The sequence below is a fragment of the Nematostella vectensis genome, chromosome 5 (genome assembly GCF_932526225.1).
Source record: "Nematostella vectensis chromosome 5, jaNemVect1.1, whole genome shotgun sequence".
In the NCBI taxonomy this organism is placed as follows: Eukaryota; Metazoa; Cnidaria; class Anthozoa; order Actiniaria; family Edwardsiidae; genus Nematostella; species Nematostella vectensis.
In genome coordinates, this window is record NC_064038.1 from 14,892,602 (window position 1) to 14,917,901 (window position 25,300).

Genomic DNA, 25,300 nt, shown 5'->3' on the forward strand with positions numbered 1-25,300 from the left:
TGCACACCTTGATTAGCTTTTTATTTGCTATTATTTGCCCATTAAACACTATGGATCATCCAGATGCAACATAATTTGTGTATACACTTCAAAGAGAACATCCCTCCAGACTGAAGAAGTCTGCCCTGAAGAAGTCTTATTAAAGACGAAAATTTGGCAGAGTCGATTTCCAGTTTTTGGTATTATATCCTCTTTTGGTATTATATCCTCTGTATTTTAGGGTAACTCTATGCATTACCTGTATTGTGTGTGCCATCTTTTCCTTCGATAACTGCACATAAGTCCATTCCTTGGTTCGTCGACTAGTAGTGCTAAGCTGGACATCGGTCCCATTACCCTCACGCCTCATGCGTATGCGGAGTTCGGCGGTGTTGCCGAGCCCAATGTAGTACCAGAACCTTAAACAGCGCCACTTGCCGGCCGGGAAGACTGGGGAGAGGAGCAGACTGGGAGAAGATGCCCTTCTCTTTAAGAATAGATACCTACCTATTTTATAGAAAAAAAAACAGCACGTTATTTATTTCACACCTTCTCTCTAAACAAATTGCTGGTGGTCTCTAACTTGTCCAGTACCGGTTTTGAAGTTGCGTGCGACCAAAACTCCAAATGAAACTAAAATTATAAGAATGCCAGACCCGATATGATTTGGGTGTATAGCCGATTGAAGGATTTAAGACCAGCGGTCTGAGTTCGTCGAGATTTCTCGGAAAAATGAAGTTTGGGTGCCCTAGCTCAAAATTAAACTGGTAATAGGTATGGTTGACCATGGTATCCTGTGAAAGTTTGAAGCAATTTGGATAAATATTTTTGGCGATAGAAGCCGAGAAGTAATTTTTCGTCTCCCGCACCCGGATTTGATACAATTTCGTGGTTGTTAGAAAAAGACTAAAAACCGGTTCGCAACGCGTGATAAAACAACTGCAGCTTATATAAACCTAAAGAATGGATAATAAGGAACTCCCAGGCTGAAAGATAAGCTGTTCTGTCAGCACCTTATTATTTTACGCGATTTTATTTTATTTTATGTTTTTAGATGAATTTGAAAAGCCTTGAAATGATCGTGTAATATCGCCGATGAGATGTGGATTTGGCAAAAATGTTTGCATTCATCGAAAAGAGCATCATTTCTACTTTTGATATGTGAAATAAAATTTAGGGGCAAATAAAATCCGACTTTTTTACAAGCCTAAATATGACCCCCACTTGACCCTAATTATAAACAAATGCCGACACTTTTTAATGCCTCGCTACCAAAAACTTATAAATAACAATTAAAACTCCCAAAAAAAGGATGCAATATAATTCTTGAAAATACTGGTATTTGATCAAATATTCTTGTTTCTCTGATGTTTATATGCTCTTCAAGATTATATTTTCATAACATTTTAAAGTACAATCCGCATGCATGATAATTATTATCGGCACTAAAAACTTCCGGTTCTTTATTCTTCCGCTTTATGAGCATCTCCAAACTTTTTCCCACGAAAGTTATTCTTAAATCGTCCTATATTTATTTCTATCCATCCTTCGTTCTATAAGCATTATAATATTTTCTTTAGTCCCCTACTTTCGTGGACTAGAAACGCGTACCATCTTCTGCTGTCGTGTGGTTATGCAAATTCGAGGAGTTATAATTTATTCAACAAGCGTTCATACAAAGAAATCAAGAAAAAATAACAGTTGAAGCTTTTCTACTATTGTTTATGATATAACCAACCAATTTCCATTTCCCAGGTAAATTGAGTTATAAAAAGAAAGTAAGAAAAAGTAACAGTTGATGCTTTTTACCATTGTTTTCAATACTACCAAAAAAATTCCATTCTTGTCAGGGAGCATATGTCCAAAAAAGCTTCCTAGGTAAATTTTGAGGTTACTTTTCTGTTTTCATTTTTTCGCGCGTTAACTTAGGGCCTAATCGCACTAGGAGGACAAAATTTGTCTGGCCGGGATAAACAGCCGTCCAAATTTTGTCCTGGCCAATCGATTGGCTTGTTAGCCAGTAAAAAAAATCGCTTTCACTATTCACTTTATCGGCATACTACAAGCAAGACAACGCAGGATTCTATCATTGCGCGTAAGGTGCAGTAAACGCTTATTGCAAGCAGGTAATTACTCTCTATAAGCGCTTCTTTACTTTGACAAAGTCTCAGGCAGGAGATCATAGGACCAGAGGACTGAGGAGGGGGGAAGGTGTGGCTTGCTCAACCATAGGTACCATTTGAAAAAAGAATAATATTTGAAAAGCCTTCAATAAGGGGGGGGGGGGGGGGGGCGTTTACCCGGTGTATTCTAGCCACCATCTTGGATTTGAGCAAAAATGAAAAACGAGGGGAGTGGGAGGGGAAGAGGAGAGAGAGCCTTCAAGCCGCATCCTAACCAATCGATTTCAACGTTACCGGGCTCGTTCAGTGACGGTGAATTCGATGACATCAAGCGTGCTGTAGAGCGCAGGGCGAACGCCGCTGAGCCAGAACCCGCAGTCATCAGCAAGGAAGAGCCTACCACAAAGCTATTCAGCTGTCCAGTGCGTGAAAGGCTATACACGCTTGGCTTGGTTAGACCGGCACACACTATACAGCAAATGCGAGTTTGCCAAAGAAGGGGAATGCATATCTTTGTCCGGGGGGGGGGGGATCTCTAAAAATGTAGACGGGGGTAATCGTCATATCTTTTAGGGTATAAAATTTCTACCAACTGCCATCTTTTTGGGGGTGTTGGAGGATTTTTCAGATTTTGTCATCTCTTAGGGTGTAAAATTCGACCAACTGCTATTGCTAAGTGGGTGTTAAACGTTTTTTTTCCCATTCTGTTATCTCTTAGGGTATAAAATTCGATTAATTGCTATTCCTGAGGGGGTGTTAAATGTTTTTTTTTTTTTCGATTCTGCTATCCCTTACGGGCAAAAATTCCTTCGACCTCACCCAATTTTCCATCTCTTAGAGGAAATTATTTCTGTTGACCACGCCTAAAGTGCCATCCCTAACGGGTTACAATCAATTTTGCCGACGATCACCCCCGTCTGTTTTTATCGCAGTCCCCCTCCCCGGCAAGCTTGGCCACCACCAAAAAGTAGTCGGGGGGAGGAGGGGGGGCGTACCATTAATTGGGAATGAAGTGATAGAATCAACAAGCTGCATCTCTCTATACAGGGGAACGCCGATAAAATCAGCGAGTTCCTATTACCGGGCCATGTACAGGTGTATTTCCCCCGAAAATAACACAGGGTGCGGAGCCAGTAGAGGCTGCGGAGGAGGCAGCCGCCTACTTTCGTACGAGAGCTGCCATCCTAGATGAATGCCAACTAAATCACCCAATAGAAGCGAACGGCATCGACTTGTGCCACTTGTACTCCAGGTCCAGGCTCATCTTTCTTTCAGTGGCCACCCTTCCCACTATCTGCAAAGAGCTGGAGCTTCAAATGTACGGAGCAATCCGACGCAAAGCTTCTTTTGTAGCCACGCTCGTGGATGTTATTCGAAGATGTAGTTGCGCAAAATAAATCCACGATTTCTTGGGTCCCGATTATATTTTTTTTATGGTTACATGAAATAGATTTCTGAGTCGGTAATCCTGTGTTCTGTTGTGAAAACCAGAGTAAGTTTTTACACTTCAATACTCTCTTTTACTAAAAAGGAGAACAGCTTACGGTGAGAGGCCTCAATATCGCAAATGTCTCAGCGTTCTTGCATAATTTGTATTTTTATTTGATCAAATTTGTAGTTGAACAAAGGCTTTGAAAATAAGCGAATTTTGACAATTTGAACAAGCTTTTTGTTTAATTACAATTTAAAACTGTACAAAATTCTGCCAGTATCGCTTGTTAATTGAATAAAAACATGCAAAACTCTTATTTTTTTTCTTTTGGACGTTTTTCTTTTTAATAAGTAATTATCAGAAAAGTCTTATTGCAGTCATGGTGAGGTATTTTATGCTTGTCGCTTTGTTTGTCACGCTTTAATTACGTATGCATGGCAGCAAACAAAATAGTATCACGCGAGCCTAAAAATCGCAATTTAATGCAATAAATGCTATGAAATTATTACCATTAAATTTTAGTATTGCCGACAGTATATTTCTTTTGATTTGAGCGCTCTTTCTTGTTTTTCTGGAGATTTGAAGGCGTTGTTTGAATGCGGAAAAACACGATACAGTAGTCGGCATTTGTTTATAATTAGGGTCAAGTGGGGGTCATATTTCGGCTTGTAAAAAAGTCGGATTTTATTTGCCCCTAAATTTTATTTCACATATCAAAAGTAGAAATGATGTTCTTTTCGATGAATGCAATCATTTTTGCCAAATCTACATCTCATCGGCTATATAACACGATCATTTCAAGGCTTTTCAAATTCATCTAAAAACATAAAATAAAATAAAATCGCGTAAAATAATAAGGTGCTGACAGAACAGCTTATCTTTTAGCCTGGGAAATCCTTATTATCTATTCTTTAGGTTTATATAAGCTGCAAATGTTTTATCACGCGTTGCGAACCGGTTTTTAGTCTTTTTCTAACAACCACGAAATTGTCTCAAATCCGGGTGCGGGAGACGAAAAATTACTTTTCGGCTTCTATCGCCAAAAATATTTATCCAAATTGCTTCAAACTTTCACAGTATACTGAGGTCAACCATAGCTATTACCAGTTTAGTTTTGAGCTAGGGCGCCTAAACTTCATTTTTCCGAGAAATCTCGACGAACTCAGACCGCTGGTCTTAATTGCTTGAGGGTTTTAATAATGAAGTAATATTTCCATACTTTTATTTGGACGTGGCGGAATCGCACTTTTACTGCTTGATAACTGCCAGCCTTCACCGATGTCCCATCGTCCACAAAAACTCTCAAACGAGCAGGAGACGGGCACTTCAAATAAAAAAAGCGGAAATGCGTATGAACTTTTAGCCCCGACCATTCACTTATGTACCTTGAAGATGGTACCATTTTTTCAACCAGCCTTTATCAAGTATGTTACACATGCCGACGATTCTTGGCGTATTGTTAAGTGTTAAAAAATGACGATCAGTTACCCCTTCATTGTTCATTTGACACTTTTGAAAAAAAAAATGAAATAACCATATAATTAAAAGTATCCCTGTCAATGAATTAACAAATAGAAATGGATACTTATTGGGCTTTTATAAGACTTCAGAGCGGCCGCTCTGACTCACAATTGCCACAGCGTCACTTACTTTGCTGCTCAACCATGCTACATCTTCCCTCCAACAAAGCGAGGTCATCAATAGCAATATCACCTAGATTACCGTCACCCCGTATGCCCTCAATAACAAACTGCAAGGAAGAACAAGGCATCATGATGTCAAGAACGTGAAAAGCCACATATTTCGGGATGACAATTGATAGGGGGCATCCAGCCATCCAATATTACGGCGCTTACCTTGAATTCGCCTTTGATATCTATCATAGTTTGACCAAAAATCCAGCGGTCTCCCATATTCCCTGCCATGCGCCACACGACCTGTTGGTTAGTTCTAGTGAAGGCGAGTACGCTAAGTGAGCCCACGTGCTCTCCATACATGTGATACCAGAACTGGATGCATACCGCTGACCCCGGATCCATCCAGTCACTCGAGAGCCAGGCCTTGGATCCCATAGCCACGCGGGACGCCTCGATGTAGACAAAGAAGCCTAGAAGAGTTAGAGTTCATTTCGTGACTCAAAATTATCAATGAGTTTTTGAATAGCGTTAGAAAAGGCCGGATGGGAAAAATATTGGATTTTGAATGAACAACATCCCTTCTTTTGTACCTTTGTTAGAATGCGTAGTATGGTCCAATGACGGACCCGTGTCTCCACTGGGAGTTCTACCAGTCGCCAAGTCCCAGCGCATGCGCGTAGTGTTGTCATGCCGCAGACCACAAAGACCGCTGTCAAAGTTGCATCGACCTTTAAGGCATATCAAAATGTTTAGATGTCCATAGTCCAGCAAAACAAACGAACATATTTAACAGTGCTACACGTTCTTGGTTAATGCTGCGAGAAACTTACTATATCTGACTGAAATTATCTTAATAAGTCTGCGAGTTTACAACTGGATAATTCCCAAGTGTGACATTTTAGAAGCTAATCATTCTCCTTGCAGTTAGGGACGCTCTGCCAAACTGTAATTCACGGGTTATTATAAACATTACTAAGTTCAAACATTGTATTACACATGAGCCGTATTCAATGTAAATACATGCAAATGAATCGAGTCGATTGTTTTATCTTCATTTGCTTGCATTTGCATTGAATAAGGCTTATGGATAGTACGACGTTTGAACGTAGCCTTATAATAAACATAACTTTGTCTTGTTACCACACATTTTAGCATATATCCAGTTTTTTTGCCTCTAGGAATAACATGCTCCTTAACCTTAATAAGTGCAAGGAGTTGTCTGTTGACTTTCTCTACTACAATAATATCATGTGTCAGCCTATTTTGATCAGCAATTTTATGTTACTCGGTGTTTATTTGTCTTAAGACCTGACTTGGGCAAAACATTGTGATTACGTGGTTTAGAAGGCCAACAGTCGCCAATACGCCCTACGCAGCTTAAGCGCTGCGGCGTTCCAGTATCGGACATTGTTGTCGTCTATTGCTCGCTCGTGCTATCAATAGTGGAATATGGTTCTACGGTTTACGCCCCCCTTCATAAATATCTAGAGAACGCTTTGAAAGATATTCAGAAACTCGCGTTGAGAATAAACGTGCCGTCACTGAAATATGAAAATATGAAAATGCTTTAGAGGAATGTAACATAGAGTCCCTAGCAGTCAGGAGGGAAAGTAGATAACATAAAACCAGGGAACACATTGTACAATCAGGTAAAGAGAAGGCTGGAGGTGAGAGCCAACCATTATAACTTGTGGGCAAACACGAGCTGTCACATTAAACCTACGAACGCTGATCGGTTCAAACAGTTTGTTCCTGTACATATGCATCTCATTTACTGTTATTGTACACCCATTTTGAAGTATGTTGCCTTGCTGCGAGATACGCAAATAAAGTAATGATTGATCGATCGGTCGGTCGGTCCGGGGACTGAAAAAAACAATAACTCTGGAGAATCACCCCTTCTTCTGGGTTGATAGCCACGTTAGCGTACGTTGAAATCTTAATCTGTAGAAGACACTTAATAAAATAATGTAAGTACTTTACTAGAGTGGGCTAACCTTTAAAGGAGAAACGACACTTCTCACCGCTTTGAGATTTTTGCTTGTGTTTGTCCTTGCAATTGAGTGAATTCAGTGGGCATACGCTGGAACCTGAAAGAAACAAAGACGGAACTAGAGAAGCCGTCCAGCGTACCAATAAATATATAGTGAAATTGGTCATAGGTTTCCCTTATAAAAGGTTAAAGGCCGGTGATCATCCAAGCCTTGCTCAGGATGTTGAAGGTCGATTCTCACTAGAACGCAATCGCAAGTGTAAGTCACTTGTGTTTCGCTTGCGTCCTAGTGAGAATCAAACTTAAGAAACTATTTACAGGCTCTGGACAAGGACATATTTATTTATTGACGCGAATACCTTTATAACATTGAACTGGGTGCGGATTTCCCTCAATGTCTATTCGCTTGGGCCAAATAACTATTTCATTTGCATATGTACAATAAAGGTAAAAGGTGACAACATTTAGAAAACACTACGAACCGCACACGGCTAGTAGATCGGCTTCGTCTTGGCATTGGGGTGCCTTTGTTGATTGATTGCATGTGGAGCTCCATGGAACGCACGTGCCATCAGGGCACGAGAACTGACTCTTTATACACCCGCCACCTAAGATAAAGGAGGAGGCTTTTAATTTTATTCCAAAATACAGAAAAAAAGCTACTAGCTTCCGGTATTTTATTTAAAGCCAAATAATCCCGCAGCCAAACATTGAATTTCTACGGAACCTTGCACTTGCGTCCATACGATGTTTTTTTTTTTTTTTTTTTTGCATGATATTGTAGCTAAGGGTCTTTAATTTAAACTTCCGAATGATGCCCCGACACCAGCCTTGGGCATTAGGAATAACAGAGCTTTATTTATTCCAAATAAGGAACATGTATTGGGATCCCTGTGGTGATATAAACTATGCTCTAACTGAATTTCTACTTCCTTTGTGAACTTATCTTCGTCAACTTTTATGATTTCCTTCTGATATTTTTTTATTGTATGCCTTTTTGCATGAGAAAACTTTCAAAAGATCTGTAATTTTACTTGAGGTCCTTGAGCAGCCTGATTGTGAAGCAGAATGACAGAAGCTACACTGCAAGCGAAAGGCAGATAAAGATTGGCAAAGTAGTTATTTAAAAAAGCGAAAAAGATCGGATTAGATCGGTAATAAAAATGTTAAGGAATATTTCGTTTACTGTATAGATTGCGAGGTCTTGTATTATTGATATTTTGTTTGTGTTATTGTTATGTATCAACGCGCAAATGAAAATATATTTTTTATCCCTGGTCGAATAGTGTAAAAGAATGTAAAGAAAATGCAATTGTGTGCACTCAATTATGAAAAGTTCATTAATGTATTTCCTTTTAGTTCGAATGATTTTACTTTCGCTTTAATGACAGTCCATCGGCGTAAATGTTTGTAATTTTGGTTAAAATGAATGCGTATTTCTCGTTAATGAAAAGCAAAAGGTGTACAAGTGCAGCGCTATCAAGGTTCCAAGACTGTCAAGATGCCGGATATATCTGCCCGCAAGAATGTGTTACCCCTGAGAGTGCTTTGCAGCGCCTTTTTCGCAAAGACCAGGGCAAGAGAAATCGATTTTGCCTTTCTCAGCAACATTGCAGAAGATGAGGGGTCCTGTCCTGAATACAATGGCTTAAACACCAGACTTGGATCATGGAATATGTCCCAGGTAGGATATGCATCCTACCTGCCTCTTATTGACATGCCACCATCGGATCTTGATACAATAATGACAGCTCTTCTCGAGGTAGATAATCTGACAAGAGAACGTGGTGAGCAGAACACCATCTTTACCTGGGATCAACAGCTTTACTTGGTTGCTGTTGATGTTGAGTGGGCGTATCCAGACAAGTTTAGGTTTAATGCACATGTTGATGAGCTTTGTTGACGCAATCGGAATTCTGATGCAAGACTCTGGCCTCTTGGATGCGTTGGAATCGACATTTGCTGGTGTTTCGAAGCTGCTTAGTGAAAGGAGTTTTCTTTGAATGTAAGAGCACTTTGGATTGTTTGTGAAGAGCTCCTGCGAAAAGTCCTGTTGAACGAAGCGAAATTGATTCTATTTACGAACTTTTAAAACACCTCGAGAAGGCCGCAAGTCAAAGCAGGAGAAGCAAGCTATGGATAGAGTGCCTAATAAAGCCGGCCTTCATCATTATGTTGTATGTGAGAGCGCAAAGAGAGGGTGACTGGCCCCTTAACTTGGCAGTAAAGTAAATTATGCCATATTTCTTCGCTTCCTCTCACGTGAATTATGCAAGATATGGCAGGTGTTATCTCCACTCGAAGGAATGTTTGGGAGGAGAAGTGCTATAATCGTTTCTTAAAGGGGAGCATGTAATGCACCACGTGCCCGGCATTTGGAACGGCATCCGGAGCGACATGTTCATCGAGACCACCTTTATGAGGTATGGACATGCTCCTGGAGGTATAATTGGCATCACTCTCAAACCCGAGGCTCTGAAGACATGGGCGCTAGGTCTCCACACTTGCAGTGACTTGTTGGAAGACATCTGCAACATCATTGACTGTGATGAATCGCAGAACACCCAGGATACCCACAAGGAAGAGACAAAATCAAGAATCGCTTCAGATAAAGAAAATCTTTTAAGCATCAGAGAGATGTTGAAGTTATGCATTGATTCACTGACTGCAATAAGTTCATCAAAGTCGGCTCCAAGAAAGTGTATGATACCTCTGTTATATACAGCAGAGTTATAGTAGATAGTATACAGCAGAGTTATAGAGAAATTGATATAAAAAAGTTATCAGTCACGAGCTTGTACCAGTACCAACATCGGTGTTCAACGACGATGGCAGCATGATAATTTGCAAGGCAATGTCCGACCTCAAGAGCCGGCTTGCGAAAGAGACCTCGTCACGTCTCCACCAGTCTCCAAATGCAGTTGTCCTCGATGGGTCGGCAATATTGTGGATTGTTCATTGGCCCGCGAAGGGAGTTTGTAGATGTTTCTACAGCAGGCTATCAAGTACGCACGTGTTCATTCGCAGTCATGCACAGTGGTCATCGCTGATGATACTGATGTGTTTGCCCTTCTCCTCTACCACTATCTTGGTGAGGATCTTTCATCGCTGATGTTTATTTCATCTCCAATACAACAAAGATTCATCGTCGATTTCAAGACAACGGTACAAGAACATCACAAGATCATCCCTTCCTTACTAGTACCACACGCTTTGTCTGGCTGTGACACGGTTCCAGGTTATTTTGGTATCGGAAAAGGCACTGTTTTGCGCACCCTAAAAGCGGCTCCCGACTCCCTTAGATCCCTGGGATTTCTTCAAGCAACAATACAAGAGGTGATCGGCAACGCAACGCAGTTCGTTGGCTCCTGCTACAGCAAAGATATTAAAAAAAACAAGCATGTCGGGCTTCCGGTACAGGGTATGGGCGGCAAAGTTTGAAAAACAGCAAGTTCCACCCCAAAGATTGAGACACTACCACCTTCAACGGAGGCCTTTACGGAAAATGTCAAGCGTGCGCAGCTACAGACATGCGTTTGGAAGGCAGCTCTTAGCAGTGGCCCTCCATCTGTCGATCCGGTCAACTTTGGGTACACAAGGCATGTGCCATCCAAATCTTTACTACCTGTCACCGTCCCAGTCGATGTCGATGTACCCCTGGCGCCAGATGAGGTATTAAAGCTTATCAAGTGTAACTGTGCAGGTTCAAGTCCATGCAGAACCCAGAGATGCAGTTGCAGTCGCCTGAAGTTACCTTGCACTCTTTTTTGCAATTGCAATGCCATGAATGAATGTTTGAATGAGCTAACGAGGACAGTACAAACTCGTCCTGATGTCAGGGATTACAGCGATATCTTTTCTAGGGGTATTTCTGGGTATAAATATATAAGAAGCTGTTCTTTTGATACTAGGAAAGGAGTTGATAGCGAAGATACGCCTGTGTTTTGGTGACAAATCGATGTTAGTATTACTAAGTTATCCAAAGTGAAACATTTTAACTGGTAACATAACTAAACCTTCCATCCTTGTTAACTGTTATAAGAAAAAATGTTTCGAATCCCGTTCAAGTAAAGACGTTTACAAGGTCGTACCTTTGGTTTGTCGTTTTATCGTTCTTTAAGCGGATTTATAACTATATTTTGAAATTTCGTTTTGGATACCCTATGGTTTTCTATGTTTGCCGGGACCCACCTTCCGCCGAGTTGGATACTCTGCTTGTTGTCTTAAACAGATTCAATGCCTTTGGTACGGTTTTCACCCTTTTAGCGAATTTATCGCGATTTTTAAAATATTTCGTTTTGGGTACCCTGTGGTTTTTTTAGGTATATCCAAATTTTCGTTTTAACTTGTGATGCCCAATGATGTCAAATGGGCATCACTCGGAATATTGTTAGGGACCATCTCCTTATTTAGAATCCACAAAGAAACTTCGTATGGACGGAAGTGCATGGTTCTTTGGTCGGGCATCCGGACTAAAAAACAAAAACGCATCAAATACTAATTCCTGCGATATAACGTGGAAATTATCGACGTGCACACTTTTAAAGCGATAAAAAAGCGAAAACATGATTGAATCGGACTCCCAAATATCGTATTCAATGACCAAATTAGGGATTGAACAAACGAACAGAAGGGCAAAGAATGCTTTAAGTACAAGGTTACTTGAAATGAGCTCACCGCATCTTAGCTCATCAAGACCCTGCTCGCAATCTTTGACACCGTCACATAAATTGATTGACGGGACACATCGCCCGGAAGAACAAGTAAGTTCATTGGTGAAGCATTTGCACCCATCCTCGTCAGAACTATCCATGCAGTTATAATCACTATCACAGCGAGAGCTACCGCTGATACAATGACCGCTGGTGCATTGAAACTCGTATGACGCACACTTGTAACCTGGAACAATTGAAAGTACAGAAGTGTGTGTATTGAATAGCTTAATTCACGTACACAACTTCACAGAATTAACTACGCAACATGCCTCTGAATCTTTTTAGAGCAAAGTTTACACCATTTACACCATTTACACCAATAACCGTCGCAGCGCCCATTTTCTCTTCAAAGTGCGGAATTTTATTGGAAGCCGCGTTTTTTAGTAAATGCGTTATTATGTCATATACAGCGCAATCTTTTGGGTATTTCTTCTTTGGGAGAAGAAGCGGTGATGCTGATCATGATGGTGGTAATGTTCAAAATATCTGGTATTTATATAGAGCGCTAATTATGCAGTATCAACCACGCTATAAGCGCTTTGCATTTAAACCCCTAATGCTCGAGGAACTCAAGCTTCTAGGTGTCCCAAATACATCCAACAGGCCAAATCCAGGGAAGAGAAACAGAGAGATACAACGATTTTGATGATGATGATAATGATGATGACGAAGTTGATGATGATGAAGATGTTGATACTTACCTGTCGCAGCATACGCTGGGCTTGTGGTGCAATTCTCTGTTGTGATCATGATGTCGTCTATTGCTATAGCAACTGATCCATTAGTTGATGAGACACCCAGGAACTCTACCTAAACACGTGACAATTGCGAAAACTTGGCCACTGATATAAGTCACCATTGAAACAAGTGGAGTGCTATTATTATGAAAAAAAACCCGAAGCTTATTGCATTTTTAATGCTGCCATGATTTTTTTTTCTCAACGGCTCAACCACACCCAAACGAAAATTTACTTATCTAACAGGTCTTCAATTAACTTATTTAACCTGTCTTCAAAATACCTTTGTATCCTGTTCCGCATCCAATGGTACACTTGCTGTTAACCACTCAATACCATGGTAACCACTGAGCTTCCATAATAACCGGGGCTGGATCGTAGTAGAATTATGATATAATTGTATCTCTGACGAACCCTCGATTTGTGGCATGAGATAACTGAATCGGACGCATAGGCCAGAGACACGGTGAAAAGGCTTCCATTCCAGGATCGGGCTCTCAAGTCGGCTTTCAACAGGTTCAGAAATATATGCGTAGGGTCCTTAAGAAACCAAATTGGATTTTAGGAGGGGGGGTAAGCTTCTGCTGCTAGAGTGCAACAGGCCTTACCTTTGCCACAAACAAAAATAAATAATGACCATTTCTATAGCGCAAACTGACATTGAGAGACATGATCAAATCCGCTTCAAATATGACTAAATTTCCTTGTCAGTGTGCAGATACGGACTGCTCCACGCAGTTTACAATCATGTTGAGTGTTGATTAAGTTTTTACTTTACAAAATCACCTTTACAAAAGCTGGCGTGTTTGCTTTTACTTGACAAGTTTTATTTGCCAAGTGCAAAAGGTTGATCGTCAAGACGTTTAACAAGTTTTACTTGAAAAAGTTTATCCGTTGAAAGTAGTTCGTAGGCCCCCCTTTCTTATGCTTGTGGACTATTAAAAAAGCTGCTATTGCTGTTGATGCTGCCACGGTCTGTCTCTTTGTCAGAGGCACCATTTTGTGTTGGCAAGCTTTGTTATTTTTGTATCGCCGCTGTTTAAAGGCATTACCAGTTCATCGCACGGAAATTTGTCAAGTAAAAGTTGCTCGTGTGGACGAGCCTTTAGTGTATAAGCACTGTCAATGAAGATGGAGGCAGCGTCCACTGCGGTTCTTGTACGTCATCCCCAAATACAGGACAAAGATTAAAAAAAAAAATGCTAGGACCACCGTTTTAGGAATATAAACAGTGCTGAAAGCATATATTTTTTCTTTAAAATTGTTAATATTTTTAACACTTCACCTTTATGGAGCTTTCTGAAGAAACCTATTTTCCAGCCGATTTGAAACCATTCTTGAAGTCCGTCCGCAAAAGTGAGATTTTGTAGACAAGCAACTAAGAACAAATATGGAATTGGTGGGGAAAGATCGATAAAATTATTTAGAATATTCACTTATTTTTACCTTTTACCCGAATCTCGCCAACCTGCTTCTTTGTTACCATGACAGCGCTCTCGTTCACAAAGGAGTAGGCAACCTAAATGATGAATGAAATTGACAATTGAGCAAGTAGCCAGGATTTGTTAAAGTGGGGGGGGGGGGGGTGTGCACTCAAAGATGCATGGAAAAAGGATTTGCAGTTCCTTCAATAAGATATGGGCCAGGACGCGCCTTTCGTTTTCATTTTATTCTAAAAGGAGACTTTCTTCTACTTTTGAGATACAGAATCATGAAAAAAAAACGATAATATATTTATTATGTCATATTATAGATAAAGTGCAAAAAATTGTTTTGATTTTTACTACTTTCCCTTGGATAATTACCTTTTTTTTGTTGTTTAACGTAAAGGAATGATGTTCATGGTAATATACCCATATGGCGATCTTCAACGTCAGCATAAAAGCGACCGTAAAATCCTAGGCAGCTATATATATTATATCCCAGTGATGAATTTTCACGCGCGCTCATTGGTCAATACGGGGCACGTTCACAGGACAAATATCAGTCGAAAACGTCCAGCCAAAGTGATATCTGTCCTGTGAACATTTTTGTGCAGTCAAAACTCACTTTTCGTCTGCTCAATAACTCCTCAAACAAACACCAAGGTTTTCAAAAGGCACAGAAAGAATGCTTTATTTCTTTTATAGAATTATTGTTAATATGTTTTTTTCAGAATTTATTCTGAAACGTGAAAAAAAATGACAAAAAACTTCACATAGCGCGCGCTCGTGTCGTACTATGTTCTATTGTTATGTCTCACCTCTAGTGGATATAAGCCCGGTTGAACAACAGCCTCTAAGCTGGTCGTAAACACTATATCCTTGCATGTGGAACGCAGACCATCGCTCACCAAAAGCGTTTTTCCAAAAGCTAGGAATTCCACTTTTAATGTACATTGCGGACAGTAAATCCCAACGCAACAGAATTTGTATTTTGCTGCAAAATAAAGCGTGAAACAATTGTTACTGCTGTGGTCGCTTTTATTATCGTTGTTGTTGTTGTTATCATTATTGCGGCTGCTGCTATTGTTGTTCCTGTTCTTATCATTATTTCTGCTGCTGTTGTTGTCGCTGTCGATATTACGGCGCCCTATGCTTTTTTACTTTGTTGTTTAACGTGCACCTTTTGTTTGTGGAATTGCTGCTCCATCACCAGAGCTGCTCATGTACTCAAGGGTCAGGAATGAAAAATTGAAAGAATGCCAATCAGCGCAACAAATAATATAGGGTAGCATCAATAAGATTAAACGTTATCGGGATTTTGGGCACGGCTTTCTAGATATGTAAGCGGGATGCAAAATTGCCAATACAAAGTGTCACGTATGTTGTGTACCACACGTTTGGTACCCTGTGCGGGAGCGCGGTTACTTAGCCGGCCAGAGTGTTCTCCAGCTGTATGAACCGGCTCGTTGATTATATGCTAAATAAAGGTTCACTCACACCTTCCTACATACTCAACAACTGGCGACGAGCTGGTGAAGGACTCAACGACCAAAGGATCGTAAGTAAACACTGCAATTCCTGCATTTACTCCTCGATCAAATCTTACGGAATTCAAGGTGGCTGCCAGTCGTACGATAGGCAACATGCAGCCGTTTGAAGAAGCCACAGAAACATTCACTTGTTACGTTGAACGGTTAGAGCTATTCTTTGATGCTAACAACATAAATGAAGCTATTTAGTTTAATCGGTCCCAAAACCTACAATCTGTTACCTGGTCTGACCTCACCCAGAAAACCCAAGGACAAAACATACCAAACATCACCACCCCCGCTCGAAATTGCAGAGCTTTACAAATTCTACCAAAGAAATCAAGCGCTTGGCGAAAATATCAACACATTTGTGGCCTCATTGAAACAAATGACTGAACATGGTAATTTTGGGAATTTCTTCCCCAGGCCCTCCGCGATCGATTTGTTTGTGGTTTAGCAAATGAATCTATTTCTAAAAAATTGCTGTGCGAGCGCGATTTAACCCTAGAAAAAGCAGTCACCATCGCCAAAGCAATGGAACAGGCAGGGAAAGGTGCAAATGCATTCCACCAAGCACACACAATCCCTGAGACTGGAGCCCAGACCCCCGAATCTGCCCGGCCACATCAGTCCCGCGTTTTCAAAATGGAGCAAACCCCACAGAAATGTATGAGCTGTGGCAAAAACACACACGCGCGCAGAGACTGTAAGTTCTACAATGCCATTTGCCGCATATGCAACAAGCGCGGGCATATTTCTGATATCTGCATGTCCAGTATCAATCGCAAAAAGAGCACCGCAAGCAAGACCAAACCCACCCACTGCGTAGAGCAGGAAATTTCAGAGGGGGACGAAGATGAGATCCAGTGCTTACACATTTTCAAATGTGATACAACCAGTCCCCCTATTCTAGTACAAGTCAACATTGAAGGGTCCCCGGTTAGCATGGAACTGGAAACGGGTTCGTCAGTGTCAATCGTCCCGCGCAATGTTTACGAGAGTACATGCAACCACCTAGAGCTCAAACCCGCTAAGTAAAGCTTCGCACGTATGGTAATGAGATAATAGTCGGGTGTGGTCAGCGCGAACATTAGTTATTACGACCAATGCTGTGAGGCAAAGATGTATGTCGTGGATGGACCAAGAACACTGCACTGTCAGACCTCACAGAGAAGTATCAAGATGTTTTCAGCGACGAACTAGGTTGTCTCAAGGGATATGCTGCGCAGCTACACGTCCGTGGTGGGGCAACTCCAGTACACCGCACAGTTCCTTTCGCCATCCGGCACCAGGTGGAAACAGAGCTAGAGAACTTAGAAAAACAGGGGATAATCTCTCCTATCCCCAATAGCGAATGGGCAACACCTGTTGTCCCGGGGGTGAAAAAATCTGGTGGTATACGCCTATGCGGGGATTTCAAGGTCACGTTAAACCCTGAGCTAGTGGCCGATTCCTATCCCCTTCCAACCCTAGAAGATCTGCAAGAAAAAATGAACGGTGGGTCTTTCTTTTCTAAGTTAGACCTTACCAAAGCATACTCCCAGATACCACTCGACGACTCTGCTAAACAGTTCACAACCCTGACCACTCACAAAGGATTGTACGCCTACAATCGACTTCCATTTGGCGTAGCGTCCTCAGCGGCGATTTTCAAGCGACAGATGGACAGAATTTTCAAGGACCTTCCACAAGTAGTGTGTTACCAAGACGACATCCTGGTGACAGGAAGAGACAGCGAAGAACACCTTACAAACCTGGAAGAAGTTTTGCGACGCCTACACGCCAACGGTCTCACAGCACAACGAGAGAAGTGCGAATTCATGCAGCCATCGCTGAAATACCTCGGCCACGTCATCGACAAAGACGGAATCCACCCCACGAGTGACAAAGTAGAAGACATCAAGACGGCACCATAAACTCAGGATGTAACCCAGCTCCTTGCGTTCTTAGGCCTGGTAAACTACTACCAGAAGTTCCTACCCAACATATCACAGGTCTTACAACCTCTTAATCAACTGCTGAAGAAGGACACCAAGTGGTGCTGGAGTGCCAAATGCCAGAAAGCTTTCACCAATGTCAAGTCAATGATCACAGTTGACAACGTGCTGGTACCCTATAACCCAGATCTCCCAATCATACTCGACTGTGATGCGTCGGCATACGGCCTGCGCGCTGTTCTGTCGCACCAAATCCCCGATGGAAGAGAGCGTCCCATCGCGTTTGCCTCGCGAACAATGAACAACAGCGAGAAGAACTACGCACAGATCGACAAAGAAGCCCTCTCCATAGTCTTTGGCGTTGCCAGATTCCATATCTACCTCTACGGACGCAACTTCACCCTCAGAACGGACCACCAGCCGCTCATGGCCATACTGGGCCCCAAGAGAGGAATCCCTCCCATAGCAGCCATGCGCATGCAACGATGGGCCACCAAGTTATCGGCATACTCGTATGATATCCAATACAGGTCATCTAATGACCACTCCAACGCAGATGCTCTTTCTCGCCTCCCCCAACACAAGGCTCCCAAGGATGGGTATGTTGACCTCGCCGATTTATACCAAGTGGAACAGATGGACCGTTTTCCCGTCACAGCAGATGACATGAGAGCACACGGCAGCTGACCCCTTGCTTCACGAAGTACACGATTATGTGCTGAACGGATTCCCTCGCACGACCCCGAGCGACAATGTGAAGCCGTTCCTGACGTGTGCACCCGAACTATCTCTTCACGAGGGATGTATCATTCGAGGCCATCGCGTTGTCATTCCGAGCGCACTGAGAACACGCACTCTCGACGAGCTGCACGAGGGTCATTTAGGAATTGTCAAGATGAAGGAGCTTACCCGTGGCCACATATGGTGGCCAGGAATAGATAAGGACATTGAGGACCTGGCAAAGAGTTGTGGACAGTGCAACGCCACACGGAATGCACCCCCATCGCAGTACCACCCATGGGCATACCCACAAGCACCATGGGAGAGGATACACATTGACTTTGCCGGACCCGTGGATGGGATACATTTTCTAGTTGCTGTTGACGCTTACTCCAAATGGCTGGAAATAGTTCCCATGCGCACGACTACAGCTCCGGCAACCATCAAGGTTCTTCATGATCTTTTTGCACATTTCGGGCTACCCATTCACGTAGCCAGTGACAATGGCCCACAATTCACTTCAGAAGCTTTCTACAATTTCATGAAGCACCACTACAGCACCGTACCACCCAAGGAGCAACGGCCAGGCTGAAAGATTCGTCCAAACCTTCAAGTTGGCATACGAAGCCGGGCAGGGTCCTCCATCGCAGATCATTGCCGACTTCCTCTTGAAACAGCGCAACACCTCTAATGCAACTACCCAGCAAACACCGGCCAAACTGATGTTGAGAAGAAACCTGCGCACACGTTTAGATTTGTTGTCGCCATACAGACCAGCATCTCCTAAGACGGCACCTGCACTATCACAACCGTCACGATGCTTCACCATTGGCCACAAGGTATGGTATCGAGACTTCAGCGTCTCTGGTGGGAAATGGTCCCCAGGGTTGCGTAACAACAAAGATCGGGAATGTGATGTACGAAGTACAGCCAGACAAGTTCCCCCAACAACACGTTCGACGTCATGCAGACCAGCTCTGCGAAAGAACCGCACCTCCTTGTCAAGATAGCATGTCTCACCGAGATCACCAGCTACTTCCGATGACCACGCCAGCAGCTGAGCCACTCAGCTGCACAGAGGGAGATGGCGACGCTACAGAAACATTAAATCCCCCTCAAACAACAAGACAGCAAAATCCACCGACGATCAGTGAGGAAGTTCCCGAGGATACGGTAGAGCCGGACATGCCTAGGAGGTCGTCACACGCAAACAAGGGCATAGTGCCAGACAGGCTGAACTTATAATCGGACACGTTACTTCGTTAGTTAGGCTACCCCCGACCCAACAGCTTCCTTAGAAGAGGGGGGAATGTCATGTATGTTGTGTACCACACGTTGGGTACCCTGTGCGGGAGCGCGGTTACTTATCCGGCCAGAGTGTTCTCCAGCTGTATGAACAGGCTCGTTGATTATATGCTAGGAAGTGAGGAAGTTCCCGAGGATGCGGGAGAGCCGGACATGCCTAGGAGGTCGTCACACGCGAACAAGGGCATAGCGCCAGACAGGCTGAACTTATAATCGGACACGTTACTTCGTTAGTTAGGCTACCCCCGACCCAACAGCTTCCTTAGAAGAGGGGGGAATGTCATGTATGTTGTGTACCACACGTTGGGTACCCTGTGCGGGAGCGCGGTTACTTAGCCGGCCAGAGTGTTCTCTAGCTGTATGAACAGGCTCGTTGATTATATGCTAAATAAAGGTTCATTCACACCTTCTCACATACTCAACACAAAGTCTAGGCGGACTTTTTTTGTTAAATCAGATCTACACGAACTTTCGATGTTACTGCTGTGGCATCTTTTGCAATTTTGCAAACTTTCGTAATTTCCAATTTCCTCGTAACATCAGTCAGACAACGAAATTATACTTTATGCTTTTTTTATTTTTCAGCACTTTGCGGAAAAGGGCGCGATTGGAAACCGTTCCGGTGTTGGCCAATGAATAACGCTTCAAGGATTTTGAATGACGGAAGCCAGAGGGTAATGTAGCCATTGGAAATCGTCAGCGCAAGCTCCCAAACCATTACAGAACCTTATTTAAACCACAGTGTTTGTCAAGTCAAGACATTCCTACCTTTGACCGCGAGGGTAGACCCCAATGCAGCATGTATTAATGTAGGTCCAATGATGTCGAATTCCATCTGTCTGAAACCTGTTCTTAATAAAAAAAAAAATGGCTGAATCAAGAGACCATGATGTAAAAGAAAAATCCCCCGTATTAGAGTATGTTCCAGTGATGTCGTCCTTGAAAGTTTTGTTTTCAATTTCAAAAACATTAGCTTAACTTTATCATATTGGAACCACGGGCGATAGGATAGTTTAGTGATAGCTGATTTAATTTAGTTACCTATATCAACATGCACTGACTTTTAAAGTCATATTTCAGCTGCTCTTTATAGCTCCAGAAGCAATCATTGCAACCGCACACGTCTTGTTGGTCCCTCCAAAGAGACGCCTACGGTTTTGACACTCGCTTCGCGAGCTGTTTAAGAGCATCTGAAGGAATAAAAGCGTTTATTCATCAATATCTAGTATCTCATATGCTTAAAAAGTCGCTTTCACTGAAAATCCCGATTTTTTACAGCCCTTTGAATATACCAGTCTGTGAAACACCTACTTCCCCAGTCCCCTCACGGCTAAAGCTAGAATTGGCGCGAAAGGATCACCAAAAAAGGAGTATTGCGCGAGTTCGCCTGAGTTTATCTGAGTCCTGAGTCTTTACGTTGCAACCTTTTTTAATTTTTTCTACAAAGACAAAGAATGTAAAAACATATAACGATCTTTAGTACGATAGTGGGAAAACGGTTGCATGTGAATATTACAAGAATGAGGGGTTAATGTGAGCTAAGAAAAACTAGTGGACCTTATATGCTAATAAATGTACGTAACGTTATTGTTTACAATACAAATAATCGTGTAAGAGACAAACATTCAGACAAAGGATAAAGATGCAAAAATCGCAGCAACAGGACCCACATTTGTTTGCACAAACCTTGATAATTTCCTTTGATATTTATGCTGTGTATGTAAATAACATTTTGTTCCATCTCACTAAATATGCAAACATCGCTAAATTCTTTAAGTCGTCTTTGTCCTCTCGGTGCTCTGACTAAATATCAATATCAAGTATTGAATACGCACTACTACGCACGACTAGTCGTTAATGAAAATGAAGACATATTTTTTACCCATCCTATTACATTCCGTGACAAAAACACGGCGCCATTTTGGTGTGCGTTACAGCAATTTCACCTCTAATAAAATGCTTGATATCTGGCTCAAAGTTGTGTCCTTTATGTATTAGTATAGATCACAGATAATTTCAACGGTTCCCAATCCTCAAAATTAGAAGAAATGCTAAAAGACCACACTTGTTCGCAAAAACAGTGATCATATTTTCTTCAGAAGACAACGAGGAAAGACGAGGAACGCAAACGGAAAACAGGTAAATCGTTTTATAATAAGTATTTCAATGTAATTCATCAAACGTTTAAGAGAAGGTATCTTAAAAAAAAAAAACTTTCTGTGTCCAAGCAAAGTAGCTTAGAATCTTGGACCGAAAAAATCACAGAGACAACATCAAAACAAGTGGCGAGCAGTTGTACTCGCGCGATGTGATCATAAAATGGGACAACAATAAACTTTATGATGTTAGTTAACCCATTGACTCCTGGCTTTTTTGGAGCTGAATTTACAAAAAACAGACTGAAAACAGATACCTCCCCCCCTATTCTGAGTTTTATACAGCCCGTCAAAGTCAAACACAGCTGCACCTAGCCAGCGGTATCCAAGCTTTCCAACAGTGCTTTGCGGTCCCCACTTTTAATCCCTCGTCGATGTGCTGAAGCCAGCACAAGTTGATGGTTGCTTGTATTTTTCATCAAAAATACAGCTATGAGCATATTAGGAGAGTGTCTCAGGACATCATGAAGTCTTTTGGGGCATAATTGAGTGCCTTGCTGATGGATATTTGCAAGCAAAGGTGGATTCATGATGATTTTTTCTTGTTTGGCTTTGCCCGGATGAGAAAATAATTTTCTAATGAATCACCACAGCTCTCCTAAATGGTGTCTTTTCTGAAACCAAATTGATTGCAAAATTGTTTACACTGCTATTCTGGGTCTGTATGACCTGGAATTGATTCGTTTGGCTTCGGGGTGAAAAGACTTATAAAAAAACCATCTCACTTTGGGGAGAGGAGTGTTGACTGGCCCTCCCCTCGTGAATTTTCCCCTGTATCTCCCAGAATGCTTTGCAATACATATTTTCGTGGTTGTACAATCCTTCAAGGAATGGGCATTGTGTTTTGAGGCCAAGGAAATGTACCTGGAGGATCAGAATAAAGGTATCTATTTGTGTCTTGAGCTGTGTTTGCTGATCTCTCTCCCTTGTGTGGTATTTTGAGCGTTTTATTGAGAGGGGTGATTCTGCTTTTCTCTCCTTGTTCGATTTGAGATTTGTCAAAGAACCTGTGCTATTATTTGGCTTAAGAGTAGATGCCAACACCTTGGTTGGATGCATATCTGCAAGACCATTTATCCCTTAGACTGATGCCTGAGTATCTTCATCTTGTTGTGTTTATTTTGAATTTATGAATTTTTTGGGTTGTGGGTACTTCCCAAAGCCGGTACAGGCCGGTCCAGGGGTCAATGTGTTAACCCATATTATTGATTCCTTTTGTCCGTATCTACATATACTCAAACTCAACAAATAACGACCTATTGCTTTTTTCTGTACATTCTAATTTGTCATGAGCCTCGAGCCAAGTCCCCCCTTTTAAATCGTAAATGCTTGCAAAGCATTCATGAGTTACTGTAGGGACTTCTCTGTCACTCTATCATCCGTAAACTTTTTGTGGTCTTTCTTTGCTATTGCAACACAGCAATCCTTAGATCATCTGTGAATTCCGGTTGTTCAACTTCCGGTTAAAGCTACTAGACTCAAAACGTGTTTTACCACTGGTGACAACCACATGTGACAACCACTGGTGACAACCACTCGTGACAAAACCACTGGTGACAACCACTCGTGACAAAGCCTCTCGTGTGATAGCGACTATTTGAACACCGTTCGTGACAATAATTTTCTTCCATCACAAAAAGGCTTTTTCTCAATTGCTTATTAGATACAAACGTACAATTTTACTCAATACTTCAGAACTATAATAAATAGCGTAATTATTAATTTGCTTCATTGTTTAAAAATTATAAGTTTGTTGTCGGCATTTAGCAGCAGCTTTAGATTTTTTCGAAGAAAAAGAAATGTTATACCATAAACATGAAAAGTATTTGTGTAATTAAATCCTTAGTTCAAACCCTTATACGCAACTTATTCTATTCTATATTTTGAGAAACATGAAAGTAAATGTTCATTCCATACTGTTTATTCCGGTTACCTAAGTCACTTGGTAACGAGGTTTGAGGCCTCGAGAAATAAAAAAAATTTAAAAATAGTAATGTTAATTTTGTAAAAAAAAAAAAAAAAAAAAGAACAAGATAACTAGAACTCGCTGCGGGTTAAAACTCCACGGGTTTCTTTGGTATTCTGTTTAGTATCGCAGTGTTATTTAAATAGATTTACATACATTTTTATCATTTTTAGGGCACCTGTCAGGGAATGCGGCGCTTATTAATTCATACTAAGCACCACTCGTGACAATTGGCTTTTATTCGATAGCAATTTATCCGAATCAAACCAAACTCATACAGATGATGGGACTTAGTAAGGTCTCAATTCCACGTTAATTACATTGAGATCGCACTAATTTCCAGGAAATAATTAACAGTTTTTGATGTGCTTCCTAGAGGAACTTCCACACCTCGAACGGTTTGAAGTTTGAAGAAATTAGGGGGGAGTTAGACCACCCCCATTGTTTTGGGCCTCAAATGACCTTGAAATTCCTTTGAAAATGGCTCCATTTCCCGCTGCTCTCAAGCATACGCGTTTAATTTAATATCAATGACACTTACTATGGTTGTTACCACCTATCTATAGAGCTTGTATACGGAAGACCATTGCATTTGATTAAATCTCAACCTGTCACGAGCTGTCAATCTAATAGTCTATTTCTCGAGCTTTTGAGCGCCTAAAAAATGTAAATTTTTAGGCTAAAATATCTCCAATGGTCCTATCAACACATAATAGCCACTCATACCGGATGAAAGAAGGGTGATTGGACTTTCAAAATCTGCGATAAAATTTCTGGGCACTTCTATTGTCGCCTTGTGACGTCATCGCTAATATGACGTACTCGGCACAAGGGACCTGCGTCATTCTTTTTGTTATTTGCTCCTTATCGTCGGAAACAACTGTTAAATGTGTTTTCCCTTAACCACCAAATGCATGTACTACATAAATAAAATAATATGATTTACATGATCTGGAAATATTTGAGAAGTGCTTGTGATAAAATGGTGCGTAAAATGACGAATTTGGGACACAGGGATCCCGAGATGATTTTTTCAGCATAGGCGTTGCGAGAAGTTTCAAGCATCGGAAAATAGATTCAAATAATCTATCTGATTTCTCCTGTTTCAGTCCTAATTCTACTAATTTTCAAAGAACGATTATTTACACAGTGTACCCTCGTTTTGATTTGCTTAACGGAGGGAAAAAGAATTGTCACTTTTTACATACACCGCCCGCAAAACTTGTGTTTTTGTATTTTTAGATGGCAATAAACGCATTGCTTTTGTTTCAGTGGTAATTTGAGTAATGTTTACTTAACAATTATGATTCAGCTACGGGGAGTCAATCTGTTGTTTCCAAAGCGTCTTCACACTTGGTGTTGATTCGTGCGATGTAAATGGCAACCGAGTTAACTTGCTCTTTTGCGGCGTTTTGCCAAACTTCTTGCGGTCGTTCCTCTAAAGACCCTGGTGTAAAAGAGTTCTTACCATTGCTATCATGTAATAGGGATGTCGGTGCGCACTTAGCGCGTCTGAACGTCGCCAGGTGCGATATGAGAACCGAGTCGGCGCTGAAAATGCGACAGAGCAGTGGGCCTTACGGTATCAGGGGAAGTGTGGCAGTTCTGGAATGTTCTTGTTCCTGTCGGCTCAGGTAAGCATTGCGA

The 25,300-nt window shown here is 41.7% G+C and overlaps 3 protein-coding genes across 3 annotated transcripts in view; all 3 read right to left on the minus strand.

The window, feature by feature from the left end:
- The window catches only part of LOC5502251, a 108,897-nt gene extending 96,856 nt beyond the window's left edge, over positions 1 to 12,041 (minus strand). Inside the window, exons 1-8 of the mRNA XM_048727654.1 lie at positions 11,842 to 12,041; positions 7,647 to 7,772; positions 7,169 to 7,261; positions 5,762 to 5,899; positions 5,391 to 5,641; positions 5,185 to 5,284; positions 4,754 to 4,858; positions 239 to 486 (exon numbers count right to left, since the gene is read on the minus strand). Coding sequence (XP_048583611.1) covers positions 239 to 486; positions 4,754 to 4,858; positions 5,185 to 5,284; positions 5,391 to 5,641; positions 5,762 to 5,899; positions 7,169 to 7,261; positions 7,647 to 7,772; positions 11,842 to 11,977 — 1,197 coding nt within the window. The 5' untranslated portion in view covers positions 11,978 to 12,041. The remainder of the gene's footprint in view (positions 1 to 238; positions 487 to 4,753; positions 4,859 to 5,184; positions 5,285 to 5,390; positions 5,642 to 5,761; positions 5,900 to 7,168; positions 7,262 to 7,646; positions 7,773 to 11,841) is intronic.
- Positions 12,042 to 12,279: 238 nt separating this feature from the next.
- LOC116611741 lies at positions 12,280 to 15,685 on the minus strand. The gene is made up of 7 exons (XM_048727296.1): positions 15,538 to 15,685; positions 14,859 to 15,034; positions 14,063 to 14,135; positions 13,902 to 13,994; positions 12,900 to 13,156; positions 12,581 to 12,689; positions 12,280 to 12,365 (listed from the first exon to the last, which is right to left on the minus strand). The coding sequence occupies exons 1-7, from the start codon at positions 15,683 to 15,685 to the stop codon at positions 12,280 to 12,282; spliced, it is 942 nt and encodes a 313-aa protein (XP_048583253.1).
- A 4,594-nt stretch (positions 15,686 to 20,279) lies between these two features.
- The window catches only part of LOC5503994, a 56,074-nt gene continuing 51,053 nt past the window's right edge, over positions 20,280 to 25,300 (minus strand). Inside the window, exon 15 of the mRNA XM_048727297.1 lies at positions 20,280 to 20,377. Within this exon, the coding sequence (XP_048583254.1) occupies positions 20,280 to 20,377 (98 nt within the window). The remainder of the gene's footprint in view (positions 20,378 to 25,300) is intronic.